The sequence below is a fragment of the Xenopus tropicalis genome, chromosome 7 (genome assembly GCF_000004195.4).
Source record: "Xenopus tropicalis strain Nigerian chromosome 7, UCB_Xtro_10.0, whole genome shotgun sequence".
In the NCBI taxonomy this organism is placed as follows: Eukaryota; Metazoa; Chordata; class Amphibia; order Anura; family Pipidae; genus Xenopus; species Xenopus tropicalis.
The window spans coordinates 50,554,306-50,575,171 of NC_030683.2; the positions used below are offsets into that span (position 1 = coordinate 50,554,306).

The following is a 20,866-nucleotide window of genomic DNA, read 5'->3' on the forward strand; positions in this document are numbered from 1 at the left end:
AAACATGTTTTAATATAGCATTTACAGTACCATTACTATCATATATTATATCAATGTCTAGTTATATATAAAAAATGAAAATAAAAAAACAACTTATTATTAGTGATGACATTTTTTCAGCTGGCATGGATTTGCAGCAAAATTCTGCATTTTTCCATCAGTGAATGTTTTTGCAAAACTGCGACAAAAATTTGCCACAAATTTTTTTTTTCAAAGACAAAATAAGTCGCCAAGAAAAAAGAAGTTGGCAAGAAAAAATGACGGCTAGACAAAAAGGTCGCCACAAAAAAAAATGTCCATTGACTTGCATTTGGAGTAAGAAAAAATAGCCATTGACTTTAATGACTTTGGAGTAAGAAAAACAGCCAATGAATTTCATGCATTTTAAGTAAGAAAAATAGATGCGTGTAAAAAATGTTGCGTGCGTAAAAATGTCACCTATTGACTGCATTTTAAGAATTTTTCAGCGTTTCACACATTTTTTGGTGAAGTGAAAGTGGCAGATTCACTCATCACTACTGATTATATGAAAGTAAGCCAAGAAACACAAGCTTCACAAAACACAGCTTACCTTGTGTATCTTGCTGCACAATGATAATTGATAAATCTGCTTCTTTGTATAAAACCAATATAGGGACTGGTCCTATTGCCCTTTGGAAATCAGGACAGAGGGTGACAGCATCAGTTGATTTTTCCCTTTCCTCCTTTCAATATATATATTTTTAAAGAAACTATTCTATATTTAGAAGGGAGATAATCTGGAAAACATGTTTCCATACTTTCCATGTGTATGTTGTATGATGTAACTTTTACTGATCCAAGTTCATCATGATAACAGAAAATAGTTTAAGAGATAGCTGTTATCTTTTGTTTTAGTATGGGGTAAGGTTGTTAAATGATTATTTTGAGGAGGGAATATACTGTGTTAAAAGGTAAGGTTTGTCCTTCCTAACAACCATGTACTGAATGCATTTTCTACAGGGATCTACAAAAGGTAATACTGGAAATGTTTTTCCAATGTTCATAAAATACAATGTATCATAAAATTTCATGGGTACAAGAACTAATTACATAAAACTGCTGCTTTTCTTAGAGTAATTAAATCAGACATGAGGTACTGCCTACAGATTATTGCTGTCATCACTGCCTTACTCCTGGCTCTGCTCTCCAGGGTTGGCTCTGAAACTCCAGCCATGTGTTCTGTGGTACAAGGGCTTCCAGGTTTGAATGGAAGAGACGGTAGAGATGGTGCCAGTGGAGCTAAAGGCGATCCAGGTGGGGAGATGGCCACTGTTTGCTATGGTCTATTTCATATTGTAGTTTCAAAAATATGAATAATTATTGGTGCAATGTTTTACTGTCAGCTTTTGTAAACTTACCCATAAAGTTTAGAGCTACGGTTTTCTAGATTTAACAGTCTGTACGTTTTTCATTCAGTGTATTGGTTCAATGGCCATTAGATAGGTGTTCTTTGTGCATTTTAGGATAGGAAAAGAAAAACTTGTTTAGGTCAGGTAATGAAACATTTACATGAAAACACAATCATGAAAAAACAAATATTTGGGTAAATATTGCAAGTAAGACAGAGACAAGTAGTTTTGTGGTTTACATTTGCAGGATCACAAGGATTACCGGGCAGTCTGGGAACCCCAGGTTTACGAGGCAACACTGGGCCTCCTGGAAAAGTAGGGCCTAAAGGAAACCAAGGAGACAAGGGAGAAAATGGAATTCCAGGAATGCCAGGGCTCAAAGGAGAAAAAGGAAATTCAGGTAACTGTGTATTCTCTATTTAAAGTATCTATAAATATAAATTGAAAAAAGATAATGTGCAAATTTTCGCCCAGGAAGCAAAAATTTGGTAATTTATCAAAGGGTGAAATTCATGACCCAGGCATCATCCACTGCATCCTCACGCTAAACTCTCTACCCAATAAAATGCGTGACAATATCATCTTGGAATGATACTGGCCACAGCTTTATTAGTTTTCAGTAATACAATCCAAACATAATAATTTATTAATATAGAATGTCCATTTCTCATTACATCATTTATAATATCCAAACATGTTAAACTTGTAAATATTGTATAAAAATATAACATCCATAAAACATAAAACATGAACCCTTGTCAGTCTGCCCTTCCTTACCTGAAGCATTATCCTCCAGCTATAAAGCATTCTAGCCCAGAGGATAGGCCGCCAAACTATACTAACTATACAATAAACCAGGCCATGGATACCACCCCCATCTAGGGAGGGCGGGTGGGAAACTTTTCTTTCCTGCTCGCTACCATAAAATGGTGGCAAGTTAGCCTCGCCTCAAGCTGAAATAGCCACCTACTTCTCCCCCCAGTATCATCCCTTCCCATTCAGTTAAACCCACCTATTGGGCTACGGCATGGGCTGAGCCAGGGTCATGCTGCCCCTCCTCCAAGCTGGGCTGCTATCTGTGGCTTACTTTCCCCTTTTCGTCAAAGTCTATTTCGCCTGGTTCTGACTTACGAATTGATGAAACTAGATGCGCAAAGTGACTGTATCAGTGAAATAAAATCCTGCATTCCAACAAAAACTTCACGTTTTTTCAAAACACGTGTTTTTTCATATTTAAAGTGGAATTATTTATATAAATTGTAAATGTAAAACATATCTGACAAACTTTTTTTTTACCTCCTGTATTGTTAATGATTGTGCTTTTCATACATGCATCCTCCCACACTATTCTCTTAACCTGTTAATTGTTTGTGGTTCATTAAAGCCATTAACATATCTATACTGTTAGACCAGGTATTAATTTTTTTTTTTAAACATTTATTTACACATTTTTTCTAGGGCCTCCACCTTTTTTTTAGCATTTGTATCTCTTGCCACGTTTGCTCGTGGCTTGTACCCTCCTCTGCAGCTTCCTGGCTAGCCTCCTGTCGCTAGCCTTGTGGCTACGTTCCCCCAGGCTCGCTTTGCTTGGCCGGGCAGTAGAATTTCTATAAAACATACACATTGCATTTTATTAATCTATAATTGTGTTTTTTTTTGGTTCATTAGCAGATAGAAGTTCAAGAGAGTGAGGCAAAACAACCTTTAATAAATATATTAATATTTTGAATTACCTTCAGAGGTGGGGCTCGTTGGGCTCATTGTGGATGGCTTCATGATATCATCCAACCACAGTTCTATGATAAATGATGGAATGTATTTTAAATTTCATGAAATCTTACATCCCAGCACAACATTTTAAAACATACATACATAGATTTCCAAATTCATTACATGTACTAATCCAGTGATGTTCAACTTATTACATGTAGTGGGCCAATCATATGTTATACAGCATGTTGGAGGGCCAGATTTCATTAAAATGATGATGTCACATAGTGAAGTGTATGGAGCTTCTGAGCAGACTGGGGGCCACAAAAATCTTTTGTAGGGCCGCATGTGCCCATGGTCCATGGGCTACCACTTACACAGCCATGCACTAATCTGTTTTCAAATGTTTCAAATGCATTTTATGATGTTTATGAAGCAGTATGGACTTGTAATAGAAAAGTAGATTTCAAAGGGTATAATACATGAGACAAAAACTTTTCATCATATTTCTCTGTTTTGTTGTATTTTATTCCTTAAAGGTGTATCAGGATCTCTGGATCATGACTTGAATATTCAGATCTTTGATTTAACGCGTCATATATCCAGTATTGTAGGAGGTAAATGGATTTATCAATTAAAGAGTATCAGTCAAACTTTGATCATCCAGTTTAATCCTCATATGGACATCAGTGAACATATAAATAGTTGTATTTATATAAACTAAAGAGAAACTAGTTCTTTTTAATTTTGCAAAGATTTGTAAATTAAGTACTCTGAAAGCAGTCCCTGGTCTCAGTCTCTGCTGGTAACTGCAGATTATGTAGGAATTTCACTGGGACGTGGGACATTTTTTTTATTGTCAGGATGTCATGTCAAGGTATCACTGACTTGATTCACTATTATACAAAGATATAACTTAATGTTCTGTGTAATGGCTTATAGAGAATATAATGGGGTACATTATATAGGATAAAGACAATGCATTCACTTGAGAAGGAAAGGATTAGTATTTTAGACATTTTTTGTGATACAGGTATGGGTTTTTTTATCTTGAAAATTGAGACCAAGAGTTTTCCAGAAAAAAATGTACAGTGAAGAACCATGTCTTAAGGCTTAAAAGAAATATTAAAAAAAAACCTTAACACTTTTCCTAAACACTCGTCTGGAAATGTATGTTGCTGACACAAGTTACAGAGTGCCAGGTTATGCAGATTCTACCGTCTAGATTATGAATGTCATTTACTAGGTCCAGACTAAGATTTAAAATAGGCCCTGGCACAGAGAGACCCAAACAGCTGTTGGAGGCCCAATAAATAATGATTGTCTATGGCATCTTACAGCAGTCTCTCTGCCATTTGCCAAAAACCACAAATTGCAAGTCTGGGCCTGTTATTCACCATTGATGGGACTGTGCACAAATTGCAAAACTAGGTGCAAACTGGCAAGTTTAGGCACTTTACACCCTGCACCAATAAAAGCACCCCCAGGGCCAGGTCTTTGTCTTCCAGAATTGGATGCAAGGACCTGCACTTGTTCCCCCACTACAAATGAAGCATTATTAATATGGACTGATGCCAGCTTAGTTAACTAATTTATCTGAACTATTTGTTTAAATCGAACACTAAAGGGAATAACAGGGATAATAGATTTCAAGATAATATATTTCATACTTGTAGAACTACTGAATAGTTTGAGAGAGAAGTTAATGTCCCAAGTAGAAGATTAGATGATACACCCCCCCCCCAAAAAAAAACAGATAATTGTCAAAAAGATGTCCACAAATGTAAGCATTAAGGACAAATATAAGCATGCTAATAATAAATCCCACTATCTGTATATTCTAGCTCTCCGTCTAGAAGGCAAGATTCAGGCAGCAGGAGGAAAGATGTTTGCCAGCAGTGGAGCAGAACTGGATTTTGAAGCCTCTTTGGCTGCATGTAAAGCAGTCGGTGGTCGTCTTGCCACCCCAACAAATGAAGCAGAGAACAATGCGATCTTAGCATTTTTGAAGCAATATAACAGATATGCATACCTGGGAATTAAAGTGGGGGACATTGCTGATCAGTTCCATTATTTAAATGGAACTTCTGTTAACTATACAAATTGGGGGAACAATGAACCAAGCAGTAAAGGAAAAGAACCTTGCGTTGAAATGTACACAGATGGCCATTGGAATGACAAAGTTTGTAATCAATATCGTCTGACTGTTTGTGAGTTTTGAATTGTACATTCTTTTGCAATAAAAGCACTACTTGTGTTTGTGTGTTAAATAGACTTGTATATATTTCGTTTTGTTTCTGATGACTTAGCAAGAAAATATTGTCTTGCCTTAAAGGACATGTAAACCCCACACACAAAAATGTCAAATGTCAGTGAACAGCCTCTTTGAAATCTTTCAATACCTGCCACAGTGGTTGTCCAGAGGTTAATAGTAAGGCTGCAGTGTCCCCTTAATCACTTAGATTTTCCTTCTGTTTGCAGATTTAAGTGTAATTGATTATGTTTCAGAGGAAAAATGGCCACCGGGTGAAAGCTGCTATTTGCTTTAGAAAAATGTGATGGTGCTGGCAGGCGGAGGGGATATATGCAGTACAAATGATGCCATTTGGGTGGGGGAGACATGCCCAACTGATATACATTATAGGAAAATGTAGGCTTTACATGCCCAAAATACTGACCCAATGAATTAAAAAATTAAGCTAATTTTCACTGCTCCTAAAAAAATGACTGACTTTATTTGCTCATTAATCATTTTAACTATTTATATGAGTAACATCAGCTGTTTATATTGGAATCTATTTTCTAAATTATATTAGTGTCCCCTACATGGACTTTTTCAGCAGTGGAATGTCTAGAAATTGAGAGCCACAGCAACAGCAAGAAACTCCCATAACTTATGTATCAAACAGCAAAAAGGCAGAGCAGCATGACAACTCACTGACCCCCCCCCATAAAAACTTACACAAGCAATGACAATGAGTGCAGGGGCAGGAAGGAGTGACCCCCAATTAAATGAATGAACTTTTTACTCATTATAGTACTTTCCAGCAGTCTAATGACTAGTCATTGGGTCCCACAGCAACATCTTTGAACCAAGACATTTTACACAAAGATATATTGAAGCTGCTTATCAGTCCCATGGGCCTGGGCCCCCCAGCAGTTGCAAGGCCTGTTTCCCATATAGTTATACCCCTGCTTTTAAGCAATATTATTGTTGAGTTTGTATCATAGTAACTGTGGTTGAAAAAAATGAACCCAACAAGTTTAACTTTTTATCCCAGCAATTTTGTGTAGTGCATACAAGGAATGTGGCCAAAAATGGTGCTGTGTGCTTGTGTTCATGGGGGGGGGGGGGCATATAAATTACTTAACAGGGCCCCAAGGTTTCTGATGGCAGCTCTGGCTGCTGCTAAAATGTTCTTGCACCCCTTAGTGCTCTTGCAACTAGAGGCTTTCTAAATAAGCCCTAAATATAGCTTTACTGCCAATATTGTTTGGCTTACATTTTAATGTAAAGACAATGAAACCTGACACAAGCGTCAAAGGGCGTGGTACTACTTCCTTGGAAGCACATCAGTTGCATTATTTTATAAGATTCATTGGGGGATACTTCAAAGTGAACCCGGCACACACACATAAAGCTATACTGATCTATCTATACACTCACATACATAAACTATATATATATATATATATATACCAACAGCAATACTAATTATAGATTTTATCACAATAGCCATGGATCACGATGAGCGAATCTATCCTGTTTCGCTTCACCATAAAATTCTCGAAACGACAAGAAAATTTGCGAAACCGCAAAAAATATGCGAAATGCATTTGTCATGCAATTTTTTTGTCACCTGCATCTTTTTTGTCGCCAGTGTCTTATTTTTGTTGGCTGTGTCTTTCTTGCACAACCATGCCAATTTTGCCGTGATCACAGCCAATTTTGACACTGGCGCGCCTATTTTTTACGTGGCCGCACCTAATTTTGACAGAGACTTTATTTTACGCACAACTAATTTTTCCTCTGCAAATTTTCAGGGATGTTATTTTTAGGAATCCGTATCTGCTGCTTAAAAAATCTCCTTCAATCACAGTAGAAGTCGTAATTTGTAGATTGGCCAGCAAGTCTAAGATTTTTTTTCTCCCTTATTAACTGAAATCTATCAAGAAGTAGTCGTTTTCAGACAGACTTTGCAGTACCTTCCATGTACTACTTAGCAATTTCCTCCACTGTAATTCCCAGGCATGCATCTCTGCTATAGCTTTAAAGGAGAAGGAAAGGCTAATAAAGAGTTACTCTCAAGCTGCAGGCATACCTTCAGTTGTCTCAATAGTTTCCTTACATCTCCCAATATTTCACCTGTTCAGATGATCAGAAGCCAAACAGGAAGAAAAAACGCTGAGCTCTGTGAAGAAAGTTCCCATAATGCCTCACTCCTGCACCGAGACCAAGTGTACATGTTCAGTTTGTAAGACTATCAGTCAGCTTCCTGCTGATTGGCTCAGATCCACATTCCTAAGGGGGGGAGTGAGTTCTTAGCATTCTTGAGGGGGGGGGGGCAGGAGAGGGGAGAAAGCAGAGAGCTGCATGACTCTGGCACAAGAATTACAGACGCAAGTAATCTTTTGACAGAGAAGTCAGTGCAGCGTTCTTGTAAGTGCTTATGGCTGAATTTACATAGACCTTTCTGATAAAGCTTACTTAGTTTTTAACTTTCTTTCTCCTTTATGACTATAAAGCTATAAGGCTAGTGTCACACATAGCACACATAGTGCACTTCCCCACTTTTCCTGCTAAACTCAGTAGCTTTGGGAAGCAGTAAAAAGGGGCCTTCTAGCAGCAGAAAAACAGTGGCAGTATGTATGTATTTAAATGTTTGAAAAAAGTGGGAGAAAACTGGAGTACCCATATGAAACCCACACAAACAAGGGGAGAACATATAAATTCCATCTCCTAGCTGATAAAGCACATAGAAGATCACAACAAAAGGCTGGCCAAGTTGAAACTTTTTTCATTGGAGATATGACCACTATGTATAAATATAAACAATCCAGAGATAATGGGGGTTTTATGTGCACACCTGGTACTAGAAGATTTTCAATAGTGAAATTAGATAAGAAGAATCAATAATGCTTCTTGAACTTTAATAAATCTGCTTCTTAGTATAAAACCAATCTAAGGACTCGTCCTATTGCCCTTTTGGAATCAGGATGGAAGGTTTTTTTCCCAAACTGTAGCCAGCATCAGTTGATTTTTCCTCCCTTCCTCCGTTCTATATATCTTTTAAATAAACTATTCCATATTTCGAAGGAAAACATGTTTTAAATGTAACATTTACAGTGCCATTACTATCATATATTATATGAATGTCTAGTTATTTTCCTTGCTACAAAATGAAATGAAAGTAAATGAAGTAAAACACACTCCACAAAACACAGTTTCACAATATTGTGTATCTTGTTGCAAATGGCCTGACACTGACCTTTACTGAACTAAGTTCATCATGAAAACAGAAAACAGTCAGTATCTTCCAGTTTAAGAGATAGCTTATCTATAGTTTTTTTTTTTTTGTTTTTTGTTTTAGTATGGGTAAGGGTTGTGAAATTATTATTTTGGGACGGAATATGCTGGATTAAAAGGTAAGGTTTGTCCTTCCTAGCAACCATGTACTGAATGCATTTTCTACAGGGATCTGACAAAGGTAATACTGGAAATGTTTTTCCAATGTTCATAAAGTACAATGTATTATAAAATGTCATGGGTACAAGAACTAATTACATAAAACTGCTGCTTTTCTTCCTAGAGTAATGAAATCAGAGATGAGGTACTGCCTACAGATTATTGCTGTCATCACTGCCTTACTCCTGGCTCTGCTCTCCAGGGTTGGCTCTGAAACTCCAGCCATGTGTTCTGTGGTACAAGGGCTTCCAGGTTTGAATGGAAGAGACGGTAGAGATGGTGCCAGTGGAGCTAAAGGCGATCCAGGTGGGGAGATGGCCACTGTTTGCTAAGGTCTATTTCATATTGTAGTTTCAAAAATATGAATAATTATTGGTGCAATGTTTTACTGTCAGCTTTTGTATACTTACCTATAAAGTTTAGAGCGACTGTATTTTAGACTTAACCATCTGTATGTTTATCATTCAAAGTGTCTGGTTCAATGGCCTTCAGATAATTGTTCTTTGTGCATTTTATGTTAGGAAAGAAAAAACATTTTTAGGTCAGTTAATTTTTACATGAAAACACAATCATGGAACAAACAAGTGTCTTGGGGTGCTAGGTTACAGAGCATTTGCATCCAGGGACTTGCAGTACTCAAATGGGATCCAAACCAAAAATATAAATTGATTTTTCAAAATGAAGTGGCAATGTGGAACCCTTGCACACAGGTTACTAGCTTACTATCTAGGTTTGGGATATTCCCATTTAATAAATGTTATTTATTGTCTGGTTGTTGTTGGTTCAAATTAAGACAGAGACAAGTGATTTTGTGGTTTACATTTGCAGGATCACAAGGATTACCGGGCGTTCCGGGAACCCCAGGTTTACGAGGCAACACTGGGCCTCCTGGAAAAGTAGGGCCTAAAGGAAACCAAGGAGACAAGGGAGAAAATGGGATTCAAGGAATGCCAGGGCTAAAAGGAGACAGAGGAAATTCAGGTAACTGTGTATTCTCTATTTAGAGTATCTATAGCCTTGGATCACTCCATATTAATATGCTTTCAAAATAGTCTAACCGCCATGCACTCCATATAAAGACCTACTCCTAACTTTTAAAAGCCACCGTAAATTCTTATTTGGCAACTTTTCATTCTCCTACTTTTTTCCCCCCACTTATTAATTCATGCTTTTGGGATCTTCAGTAATGTTCTGCTGGATAAGGGACAACCATGCTGCTATTTTGTGCATGTCCTTAATCAATGTGATTCGGGTTCAGAGGCATATATATTTAGTATTTGCTCTTTGCTTCGGAGGCATTTCTTTCCTACTATATATATATGTATATACATATATATATATAGTAGGAAAGAAATGGGCTGCTTCGCACAGGACTTGTGAAAACAACTGTGATTTATTGATAGTATAACAAGACTGACATTTTATATATATATATATATATATATATATATATATATATATATGTATATATAGCAAAGACAGAAAATGACAGCACTCATAGGATTTTCTCAATAAAGCCAAAATTAAAAATCATTATCAGATGCAAGTGGTGAGATTTATTGATCCTACGTTTCAGTTCCTTACTGAAACCTTTGTCAGGGAAGGCAAAGACAAAGGTTCCAGTATGGAACTGAAACGTAGGATCAATAAATCTCAGGTACTACATTATTGGCAGTATCAATATGTCATTTACCCAGGCAACAACGTAGTAGCTACATCATTGGCAGGAAAATGTTTAACTTTTGAAATGCTTTTAAAGACATTGCCCATATAAAATACATAAAAGATACAGATGTTTTCCAGATGCAGTCACTCATAGCAACTAGGTAACCAGAAAATGCTACTTAGTAATTGGTTACTATAGGCTTTTAGAACTTTTCGCCTTTTATTACAAATGCCTCATTAATGCCCACCCATTTTCTAAACATTACTCCTCCTACAGTTTTAGGAGTACAATGCACAGACTCTACACACTTCTTCGCCCTATAGTGGAGCAGGTTGTTTGTGCTTTTCTAAGTGATCCCACCCCCCGTCTTTTCGTGGCAACCCCCCCCAATTTTTCTATTGACTTTGACAGGGATTTTTCAAATTGCTGCAAATCTTACAGCTTTGAGGCTACACTCACCAAACTTGAATCACATTGTCATGGGGTCAGCCTGAATGAAAATATGATATTTGTTGGATGTCCAAAAGTAGGCGGAGCTACGAACAGCCAATTCGATTTTACCTTTTGACTTTCAATGGAGGAAATTTAACCTGCTGGCATTCTCCCAGTAATAACAGCAGGTTCCCGAAACTTTGTAGAGTTAGTCATCGGCTAAAGCCATCGGTTTCAGGTTAGAAAAAGTGGGCGGGGCCACCAACAGCCAATCAGATTTTACCTATAGACTTTCAATGGGAAAATTCAACCTGCTGCCATTCTTGCAGTTTAATGCCAGGGTTCCCAGGTGAATACATATTCAAGGTTAGAAAAAGTGGGCCACAAGGGGAAATTTTAACTGCTGCCATTCTCACGTTTAATGTTAGGGTCCCCAAACTTTGTACAGTTTGTCAATGGGTAACGTTTCAAGTTTAGAAAAGTGGGTGAAGTCAACAACAGCCAATCAGATTTAACCTACAGACTTTCATTAGTTTAAATTTAAACTGCTGCCATTCTTTAAATATTATTACTATGGTCCCCAAACTTTGCAAAGTTAGTCACCAGGTAACTGAGGTTCAGTGTTAGGACTTAACCCCTGCTTTTTTCAAAAGTCAATGTTGATGACCTCCATTTTAGGTATCCACTATGCAGTCACACACGTGGGTTTGTTTGGAACTGGTACGGAATATCCAAATTATTCATGCCCAGTTGCCCAAACTTCCCACAGTTAGTCACTGAGTGACTTCAGCTCACCAATCACTAATCAGAGTTCACCTATTGACTTTCATTGGTTTAAATTTAAACTGCTGCCATTCTTTAAGTATTAATCCTAGGGTCCCTAAATTTTGCAGTTAGTCACTGGGTAACTGCAGTTCCAGGTTAGAAAAAGCGGGTGGAGCCATCAACCGCCAATCAGATGTCACTCATTGACTTTCAGTGGGGAAATTGAAATTGCTGCCATTCAGACACTATTAAAACCAGGGTCCACAAACTTTGCACAGTGGTTTTTACTATATAACTGTGGTCCAAGGTTACAAAAACTGCATGGAAACAGCAACAGACAATCAGATTTCATTCACATTTTTCAAAACAACATGAAGTTTGTTCTCAAACTTCCCTTTCTAGTTTGGTGTTATTGTTACATTTGTTGGCCATTGTTAACTGGTTTGGTAAGATAAACAATCCATTGGTTCTCCAATCTCTAATCTTCTTTTCTCATCATAAAATCTGTAATTATAATACATGCACTGGCCAGGTTGCAGGGTTTCGTTTGAGAGTCCCCGGCCCCTACAAAGATTTTTTTGTGGGACAGCCCGGCGCTGATTAGTTACTCAACAGAATACATAACAGTTTTGTTTCACATAACTTACTGGTGACTTTTAGTTTTAAAGAACCGGTAACACTTGCTTTTAAGCAAAGATGGCAAGAAAAATAAATGTAACATTAGACAATAAACAATGTTCTACTATCTTCTACAGTCTTCTGCTATGTAATCATTTTACACAGTTTGATAAATGGGTCCCTTGGCCTGATTGATAGTTATAAGCTGTCATAAAGGTTAAAAATCACCTGTACTGTTGTCATTAGATAGGAATGCACACAACTACTCAAACTATCTGGTGCTCATCCTATAATTTTGACTGACAATCTCACCTGTACAATAACAAACTCCACACCCAGTTATTGTCATATACAGGAGCTACCCTGGAAGTGGTGTATGTGGAAAGCAGAATTTTTTTTAAAAAAAGATCAAATTATCCTAAACATGACATGGTCTGGGAAATATTTGGTTATTTTCTTTCAAATGAGTAACAGAGACAAAATGCGTGTTATTTTTTATATTTGTAGGCCCACAGGGAGTACCTGGACCAAAAGGAGACAAAGGCTATTCAGGTAACTGCGTATTCTCTGTCTATACATAAACTTGTAAATAGTTTTTCATTACTGAGGCATATTACTGATGTTTATTATTATTACAACCTAGTAACAGTTGCTCTGTTTGGGGATCATGTAAACAATTATGAAGAATTATGAAACTGCAAGTGTTGTTTGGTGACTGATGTTCCAAACAGTGTATAAAATAAGGGGGACCCTTATTATCACAGGGGGTCAGTTGGTTGATGAGAACAGGGAGAACGCAGACATTTTGAACTCTTATTTTTCATCTGTCTACACAACTGAGAAGCCAGCTAATCAAGGATTCCCTTTTAATAGACCCAATTCTTGTAATAGACTATTGTGATACTATATATATATATATATATATATATACAGTAAGCTGCTGTGTAGCCACAGGGGCAGCTTTGTGTATTCTTTAGAATACAATGGTGTTTTACAAAGATTATCTGTTGCCTGCTATGTAATCTGTACCATTTAGCTGTATTTTCATTTGAATAGTTGCCCCCATGGCTACACAGCAGCCTGTTTATATAAATTATGTTTCTGAAGACTACACATAACTTTTACCATTTTAGGGCAGCAGTACCCTATACATTAATTACTTTGATACATTTTAATATTTTGGTGTAACTGTCCCTTTAAGCACAGAAATTTACATTGATGCCCAAATGATCACAAATAATTAGACATTAAAAGGAAATGTAATAAGCGGCGTTATCAGGAAAATAAAAACAAGCAATGTTTAAACAAATGAAATTAGAATTATAATCTAGTAAATATTTTGTACCTTTTAAATTATAGGGCAAAAAAAATAATAAAAAACAGGTGAAAGATTGTAAACTGCAACATTTTTCTTCAGCATTGCGTTTTTCCTTGATATTGCCATATATTACATTTCCTCCTAATTTTACTTCTCAGAACACAGATGGGGGCTTGCATAGAAATGTAATAGGTTTAGTAGAGCAACCAATTCTGAGTTACTGTGGAGGTAAACAGTTATCTGATGGGATTGAGATTGTAATATAAATAATGAACGCATTACAAAAGGCATAATACACATCATCTGCAATACATTCAAATAAGATAGGAAGCCCTGAGATAGATGGGTTCAATACAACAACATTGTCTCTACTGCTGAGCAGCTGGCCTACTTAGATAAAGTGCTGCGATAAAGAGTATGGGAATGGGGGGGGCGGGGTATGATTACACATTAACACAACATTTACACAACATTAACTACTTGGTTCAAAGTAATACATCAAAATGGCATTAACTATATCATTAATACTTTCATTTTTAAATACTTTGACTCTCAGAAACATTTTTTGCTTACAGATTCTGTCATAGAAACCCTACGGGCCAAGGTGAATAATATGGAAGCCGAACTCAGACATCTGAAACTTAACATGGCCATGCAGAAGAAAGGTTAGTGTTGCACTGCAACATGCGGCACTGAAAAAGCATCTTCAAGTTAACCTTGGGTAGAAATTTCAGTAGGGCTGAAGGTCACAAAGAAAATGATCATTGGTGTATGTTATAAACCACCCCGTATAGATGAGGGGGATGAGGCCCAGCTATTGTTGCAAATGGAGGAGGCTTCAAAACTGGGTCAAGTTGTTGTTATGGGGGACTTTAATTATCCGGACATTGACTGGAGTAATGGGGTGGCTAAGTCAGAAAAAGCTAGTAGGTTTGTAAATATGCTAAATGACAACTTTTTATTTCAGGCAGTTCAAGAACCCACTAGGAATGACGCTATTTTGGACCTGGTGATTTCTAATAATAATGAACTTATCTCTAACATTTGTTTGGGTGAGCATTTGGGGAACAGTGATCACAACATGGTCTCCTTTGAGATAATGCTGCAGAGACAGCACTATAAGGGAGTAACTAAAACACTCAATTTTAGACGTGCAGACTTTGCCAGTATAAGGGCATCTCTGCAATGTGTCAACTGGGAAAGGCTTTTCATGGGGTTAGACACAGAAGGAAAATGGAAAATCTTTAAAACATTGCTTTGTAGGTATACGCAACAGTATATCCCCCTAGTAAGCAAGGAGAGGCATCGCAAAGCAAAACCTTTATGGCTGAATAAAAGTGTTATTGTCGAGGTTGGTAAGAAAAAACGTGCTTTTAGGGCATTCAAGTTAGCTGGGACAGCAGAAACTTTCATCAGGTACAAGGAAGCAAATAAAGCATGCAAAAAAACTATCAGGCAAGCTAAAATAGAGATGGAAAGGGATATTGCTGCTAGGAGTAAAAAGAATCCAAAATTATTTTTTAATTATGTGAATAGTAAAAAAATGAAGCAAGAAGGGGTGGGAACTTTATTATCACGGGGGGGTACGTTGGTTGATGAAAACGGGGAAAAAGCTGAAATTTTGAACTCTTATTTTTCATCTGTCTATACATCTGAGGAGCCAGATAATGAAGGCTTCCCTTGTAATATGCCCAGTTCTAGTAATTTAGCTACTGACGCATGGGTCACTCGGGAGGAAATTCAAAAGAGACTTGAACATGTAAAGGTAAACAAAGGTCCAGGGCCGGATGGGATTCATCCCAGGGTATTAAATGAGCTGAGCGCTGTGATTGCCAAACCTCTTCACTTAATTTTTCAGGATTCGTTGAGGTCTGGCATGGTGCCAAGAGACTGGCGGATTGCTAATGTGGTGCCGTTATTTAAAAAGGGATCCCGTTCTCAGCCTGAAAACTATAGGCCTGTTAGTCTGACATCAGTAGTAGGAAAACTTTTGGAAGGGGTAATAAGGGATAGGGTACTTGAATACATTGCAGTTCACAATACTATTAGTTTGTGCCAGCATGGTTTTATGCGTAACAGATCTTGCCAGACTAATTTAGTTGCCTTTTATGAGGAGGTGAGTAGGAACCTTGATGCTGGAATGGCAGTTGATGTCATCTACTTGGACTTTGCTAAAGCGTTTGATACAGTACCTCACAGAAGGTTAATGATCAAATTAAGGAATATTGGCCTAGAACATAATATTTGTAATTGGATAGAGAACTGGCTGAAGGATAGAGTACAAAGAGTGGTTGTAAATGGAACATTTTCTAATTGGACCAGTGTGGTTAGTGGAGTACCGCAGGGGTCAGTCCTTGGGCCTTTGCTGTTTAACTTGTTTATTAATGACCTGGAGGTGGGCATAGACAGTATTGTTTCTATTTTTGCTGATGACACTAAATTGTGCAAAACTATAAGTTCCATGCAGGATGCTGCCGCTTTGCAGAGCGATTTGACAAAATTAGATAACTGGGCAGCAAACTGGAAAATGAGGTTCAATGTTGATAAGTGCAAAGTTATGCACTTTGGTAGAAATAATATAAACGCAAACTATCTACTGAATGGTAGTGTGTTGGGGGTATCCTTAATGGAGAAGGATCTAGGGGTTTTTGTTGATAACAAGTTGTCTAATTCCAGGCAGTGTCATTCTGTGGCTACTAAAGCAAATAAAGTGCTGTCTTGTATAAAAAAGGGCATTGACTCAAGGGATGAGAACATAATTTTGCCCCTTTATAGGTCCCTGGTAAGGCCTCACCTTGAGTATGCAGTGCAGTTTTGGGCTCCTGTCCTTAAGAAGGATATTAATGAGCTGGAGAGAGTGCAGAGACGTGCAACTAAACTGGTTAAGGGGATGGAAGATTTAAACTATGAGGTTAGACTGTCGAGGTTGGGGTTGTTTTCTCTGGAAAAGAGGTGCTTGCGAGGGGACATGATTACTCTGTACAAGTACATTAGAGGGGATTATAGGCAGTTGGGGGATGTTCTTTTTTCCCATAAAAACAATCAACGCACCAGAGGTCACCCCTTTAGATTAGAGGAACGGAGCTTCCATTTGAAGCAGCGTAGGTGGTTTTTCACGGTGAGGGCAGTGAGGTTATGGAATGCCCTTCCTAGTGATGTGGTAATGGCAGATTCTGTTAATGCCTTTAAGAGGGGCCTGGATGAGTTCTTGATCAATCAGAATATCCAAGGCTATTGTGATACTAATATCTACAGTTAGTACTAGTGGTTGTATTTATAGTTTATGTATGTGAGTGTATAGATTGGTAGGTGTGGGTTAGGTGTGCTGGGTTTACTTGGATGGGTTGAACTTGATGGACACAGGTCTTTTTTCAACCCTATGTAACTATGTAACTATGTAACTATGTAACCTCACATATAGAATTTGTAAAGCACAACAGCTCTGTTTATAGAGACATGACTGCTAAACCTGGATGTTAAACAGTTTTATTCCAGATTTTACATCTTGACATATTTGTCTTTCAGTCATACAAAAAAATGCATTCGTACTTTGTTTCTGCAATCATTTATTTCTTTTATATCTAAGAAACATCTTCAGCTCTCAATTTTGTGAATAACCTACAGCCAATACATTCCTTGCCTTAGTTTAAACACATGAGGGGTCATTTACTTTTCTTCTGGGAAGAATGTAAGAACACTAAGAGGAACAAGAGTGTTGTCTTTGGTGCTCATTCATGGTGCACTTTTGCCTGAGGGAATAACTGGGCAGTACATCTTGTGCCGGATTAAGAAGCGTGGCATTCAGGGGCACAGCGAACTGCTGAGACATAGAATTAATTGGGTTTTTCATTCAGCCATTATGGCCCCAGGGGTTTGAAAGACCTTTTGCCCTTATCAAAATGTATATAAGTGATTTTTTTTTTACCATTGACTTTACTTATAGCCAGGGCTGTTATGCTATACACCATTTATGTTATTTTCTTTCTTGTTTTTTTCCCTAGCCTTAGTGTTTTCAAAAGGAACAAGTGCTGCTGAAAAACTGTATGTCACCAATGGTGAAGAGGCAACATACGAGGATGCTAAGGCAACATGCACCAAGGCTGAGGGACAGCTGGCATCTCCAATGAATGATGCAGAAAACAAAGCTATATCAATTTTATCTTTGCAGTACAATAAACCAGTGGTACTTGGTATTGATGATAAACAAAATGAAGGTACTTTTAAATACCTAAACAATGAAAAAATTGTGTTCTCTAACTGGAAGCCTGGTGAGCCCAACAATGACAATGGGGTGGAGGACTGCGTAGAATTGCGTACAAATGGAATATGGAATGATATGAACTGTAATTCAAAACGCCTAACAGTTTGTGAATTTGTCTAGCACTGAAAATGTTAATGATATCAGCAACCTGAACTGTTTTAATACATTACACATATTTGTTATAAGGCATGTTTACAACTTCATCAATATGTTTCCAACCACTGTAAAACATTTATTTACATTAACTACAGTGTTATAGTGCATCATTTGTAATTGTTACATACAGTACATTAAATTATATCCCATGTTCTTAAGAATATTCTCGAGTTTGTTCATGTTAGCATTTTTTGTCACATTTTTTCTCAATTTTTAACATCTTCTTACACCGGCTGAGCTCTCACTTTAAGGTTAGTGCCACATGGGGGAAATTCTCAGCCTGCGGACGTTGCATACCCAAGTAGTAACGCACCAAAATCTGCTTTGTGTGCCTGCCAACCAGTGGCTCCTGGCGCAGGCACAACAATAAGATATATAAAGCGTGTGGATGGTTTCTCGGCCTGTGCTTATCTGCAAGCCGAGAATCTGCCTGTGGAGTGAAGTTTACCATCAGCTTACTAAGAGGAACTGAATTGTTCTGAAAGCTTGCTGTGATTATCATTTTAGTTAGCCAGTAAAGGTATCACTTTGATACTACTTTAGTGTTTTAGATTTACATATAGTTACATAGTTGAACTAGGTTGAAAAAAGACCATCAAAGTCCATCAAGTTAAACCCTCCCAAGCAAACCCAGCACACACATAAGCCCATACTGACCTTTCCATACACTCACATTCATAAACTATATATACCTACATCAATACTATTTGTAGATTTTAGTATCACTTTGGATATTATGTTTGTTCAAGAAATCATCCAAGCCCCTCTTAAAGGCATCAGAATCTGCCATTACCACATCACTAGGAAGGATATTCCACAACCTCACTGCCCTCACCGATAAAAACACCTACGCTGCTTCACATAAAAGTTCCATTCATGTAATGCAAAGGGGGGGCCTCTGATGTGCTGATCATTTTTATAGGAAAAAGAACATCCCCTATCTGCCTATAATCCCATCTAATGTACTTGTACAGAGTAATCATGTTCCCTCACAATTTCCCTTTTTCCAGAGAGAAAACCCCAACCATCTAAACTTCATAGTTTAACTCTTCCAACCCAGTTTAGTTAAACCTCATTTTCCATTTTGCTGCCTAGTTTTTTTGAACAATATAGTATCATCAGTAAAAATAGAAACAGTACTTTCAATGCCCCCCTCCAGATCATTAATAAAAAGTTGAAAAGCAAAGGCCCAAGGACTGACCCCTGCGGTACTCCACTAACAACACTGGTCCTATTAGAAAATGTTCCATTTACCACCACTCTTTGTAATCTATCCGTCAGTCAGTTCTCTATCCAATTACAGATATAATGCTCTAGGCCAATATTCCTCAATTTTATCATTAACCAACTGTGTGGTACTATATCAGATGCTTAAGCAAAGTCCAAGTAGATGACATCCACTGCCATCCCAGGGTCGAAGTTCCTGCTCACCTCCTCATAAAAAGCATTTACATTAGTCTTGCTGCCTAGTTATGGATAAAACCATGCTGGCACAAACTCATAGTATTTTGATTTGCAATGCAGTCAAGTACCCTATCCCTTATTACGCCCCTCCAAAAGACTTTCTACTGCTGATGTCAGACTAACAGGCCTTTATTTTTACAGCAATATTTTAAAAAAAAATAATTTTGCATTCCTTTAACTCCTTGCTGCAATTTTTTTTATATCTTTGTAACCTTAAGCCCTGCTGAAATCTCTATCCAAAGGGATTGACCACCCTCCCTATTGCTGTCCCTGGTAATTTCTTTAGCACTTGGCTTTAATTATGGCTTTACACTGTCCTCCGCCACCCTTTTCAATATCGTTGTACCTCCTAAAAAGGGTGTAGTCATGTAAATTCACAGCCCAATCACATTTTTCATCAGGTTTCAGTGATACCAGTCATAACATAATTTTCAGTATATGCAATATACTTCAGCTCTCATAATTTCCCTGACAAGCTCCGTGCATTGCCAGCATGCAGCAGAGGTTACTACTTTTCCCCTTAGTTAGATCTAAGGTTACTATTAGGTTGTTTTCTTTGTAACAGAGGAATCTCTCTAGCTGGTATACTGTATGCCTCCCTCACTCCTTCCCCAAGCCCCCCAGGTCTATACTAGCTTCCCCATAATCCTCTAGCTCACGCCCCCCCTTGCCTAGCTTAAACACTCCAGCCTCTTAGCCATTCTTTCCCCTACCACGGAGGACCCCCTTCCATTGAGGTGCAATGTGTCATGGCTATGTAGTTTGTACCGACTACTACTACCCACTACGTTTTGTAAAGGTTTTTACTCTGTACACAAAACTAACTGCAAATCTTGTAAAAATCACAAGTGTTATTAATTGAATGAACAGACAACATGACAATGAATATCTAATATCTTCAAAAATAAATGATACCATGAATTAATATGGGTTCCAGAGAATTTGAAAAATAAAAGTGTATTACAATATTCTTTGCCCATTTTCTGGAGCACGGAGACCTGTGGCTGCCCTCATGAAGGGGAAGGTGGGGGAGAGATATGTAGGTCTCCCCCTCTTTTCCTTACCCATCCTCTAACTTGTACATGATTCAGATGCAAAAGCTAGGGCATGGCAGAGGAATGCAGGCTGCAATAGAGTCCTGTCCTTGCCATCTTTCCTATGGAAGGTATAGGGCCCTGTTAAGTGCAGTGTTTTTATCGTGTTTAACACACATATGACCATTGTCCACATATAAAGAAGAGGTGTCTAGTTAGATATGCTGAAGATGTACTAAAATGCATATTAAAATAGCTACAGTGTAACCATTAGTCTGTGTGTAACCTTATTGTGTGGTATATAATATGTAACATTAAAACAAGGCAGTGTAGAGAAAAAGAAAGAAAGCATGGCCAGATGGCCAAAGTTCAGTTGCATAACTGAG

At 37.8% G+C, this 20,866-nt stretch overlaps 2 protein-coding genes across 3 annotated transcripts; both read left to right on the forward strand.

Moving 5' to 3' along the window:
• The first annotated feature begins 1,099 nt into the window (after positions 1–1,099).
• sftpa (surfactant, pulmonary-associated protein A) lies at positions 1,100–5,350 on the forward strand. The gene is made up of 4 exons (XM_018096054.2): positions 1,100–1,275; positions 1,618–1,770; positions 3,620–3,697; positions 4,925–5,350. The coding sequence occupies exons 1-4, from the start codon at positions 1,110–1,112 to the stop codon at positions 5,299–5,301; spliced, it is 774 nt and encodes a 257-aa protein (XP_017951543.1). The 5' UTR covers positions 1,100–1,109; the 3' UTR covers positions 5,302–5,350.
• Positions 5,351–8,637: 3,287 nt separating this feature from the next.
• On the forward strand, positions 8,638–18,143 carry LOC100496055 (pulmonary surfactant-associated protein D). Of its 2 annotated transcripts, none has more exons than XM_018096053.2 (6): positions 8,638–8,726; positions 8,891–9,072; positions 9,595–9,747; positions 12,755–12,799; positions 14,141–14,230; positions 17,567–18,143. In XM_018096053.2, exons 2-6 carry the CDS (start codon positions 8,895–8,897, stop codon positions 17,944–17,946), a joined length of 846 nt encoding a protein of 281 aa, XP_017951542.1. In that variant the 5' UTR covers positions 8,638–8,726; positions 8,891–8,894; the 3' UTR covers positions 17,947–18,143. The 2 variants fall into 2 exon arrangements, with proteins under 2 accessions (XP_017951542.1, XP_017951541.1); XM_018096052.2 differs by having other exon boundaries at positions 8,703–8,788.
• Positions 18,144–20,866: the final 2,723 nt, after the last annotated feature.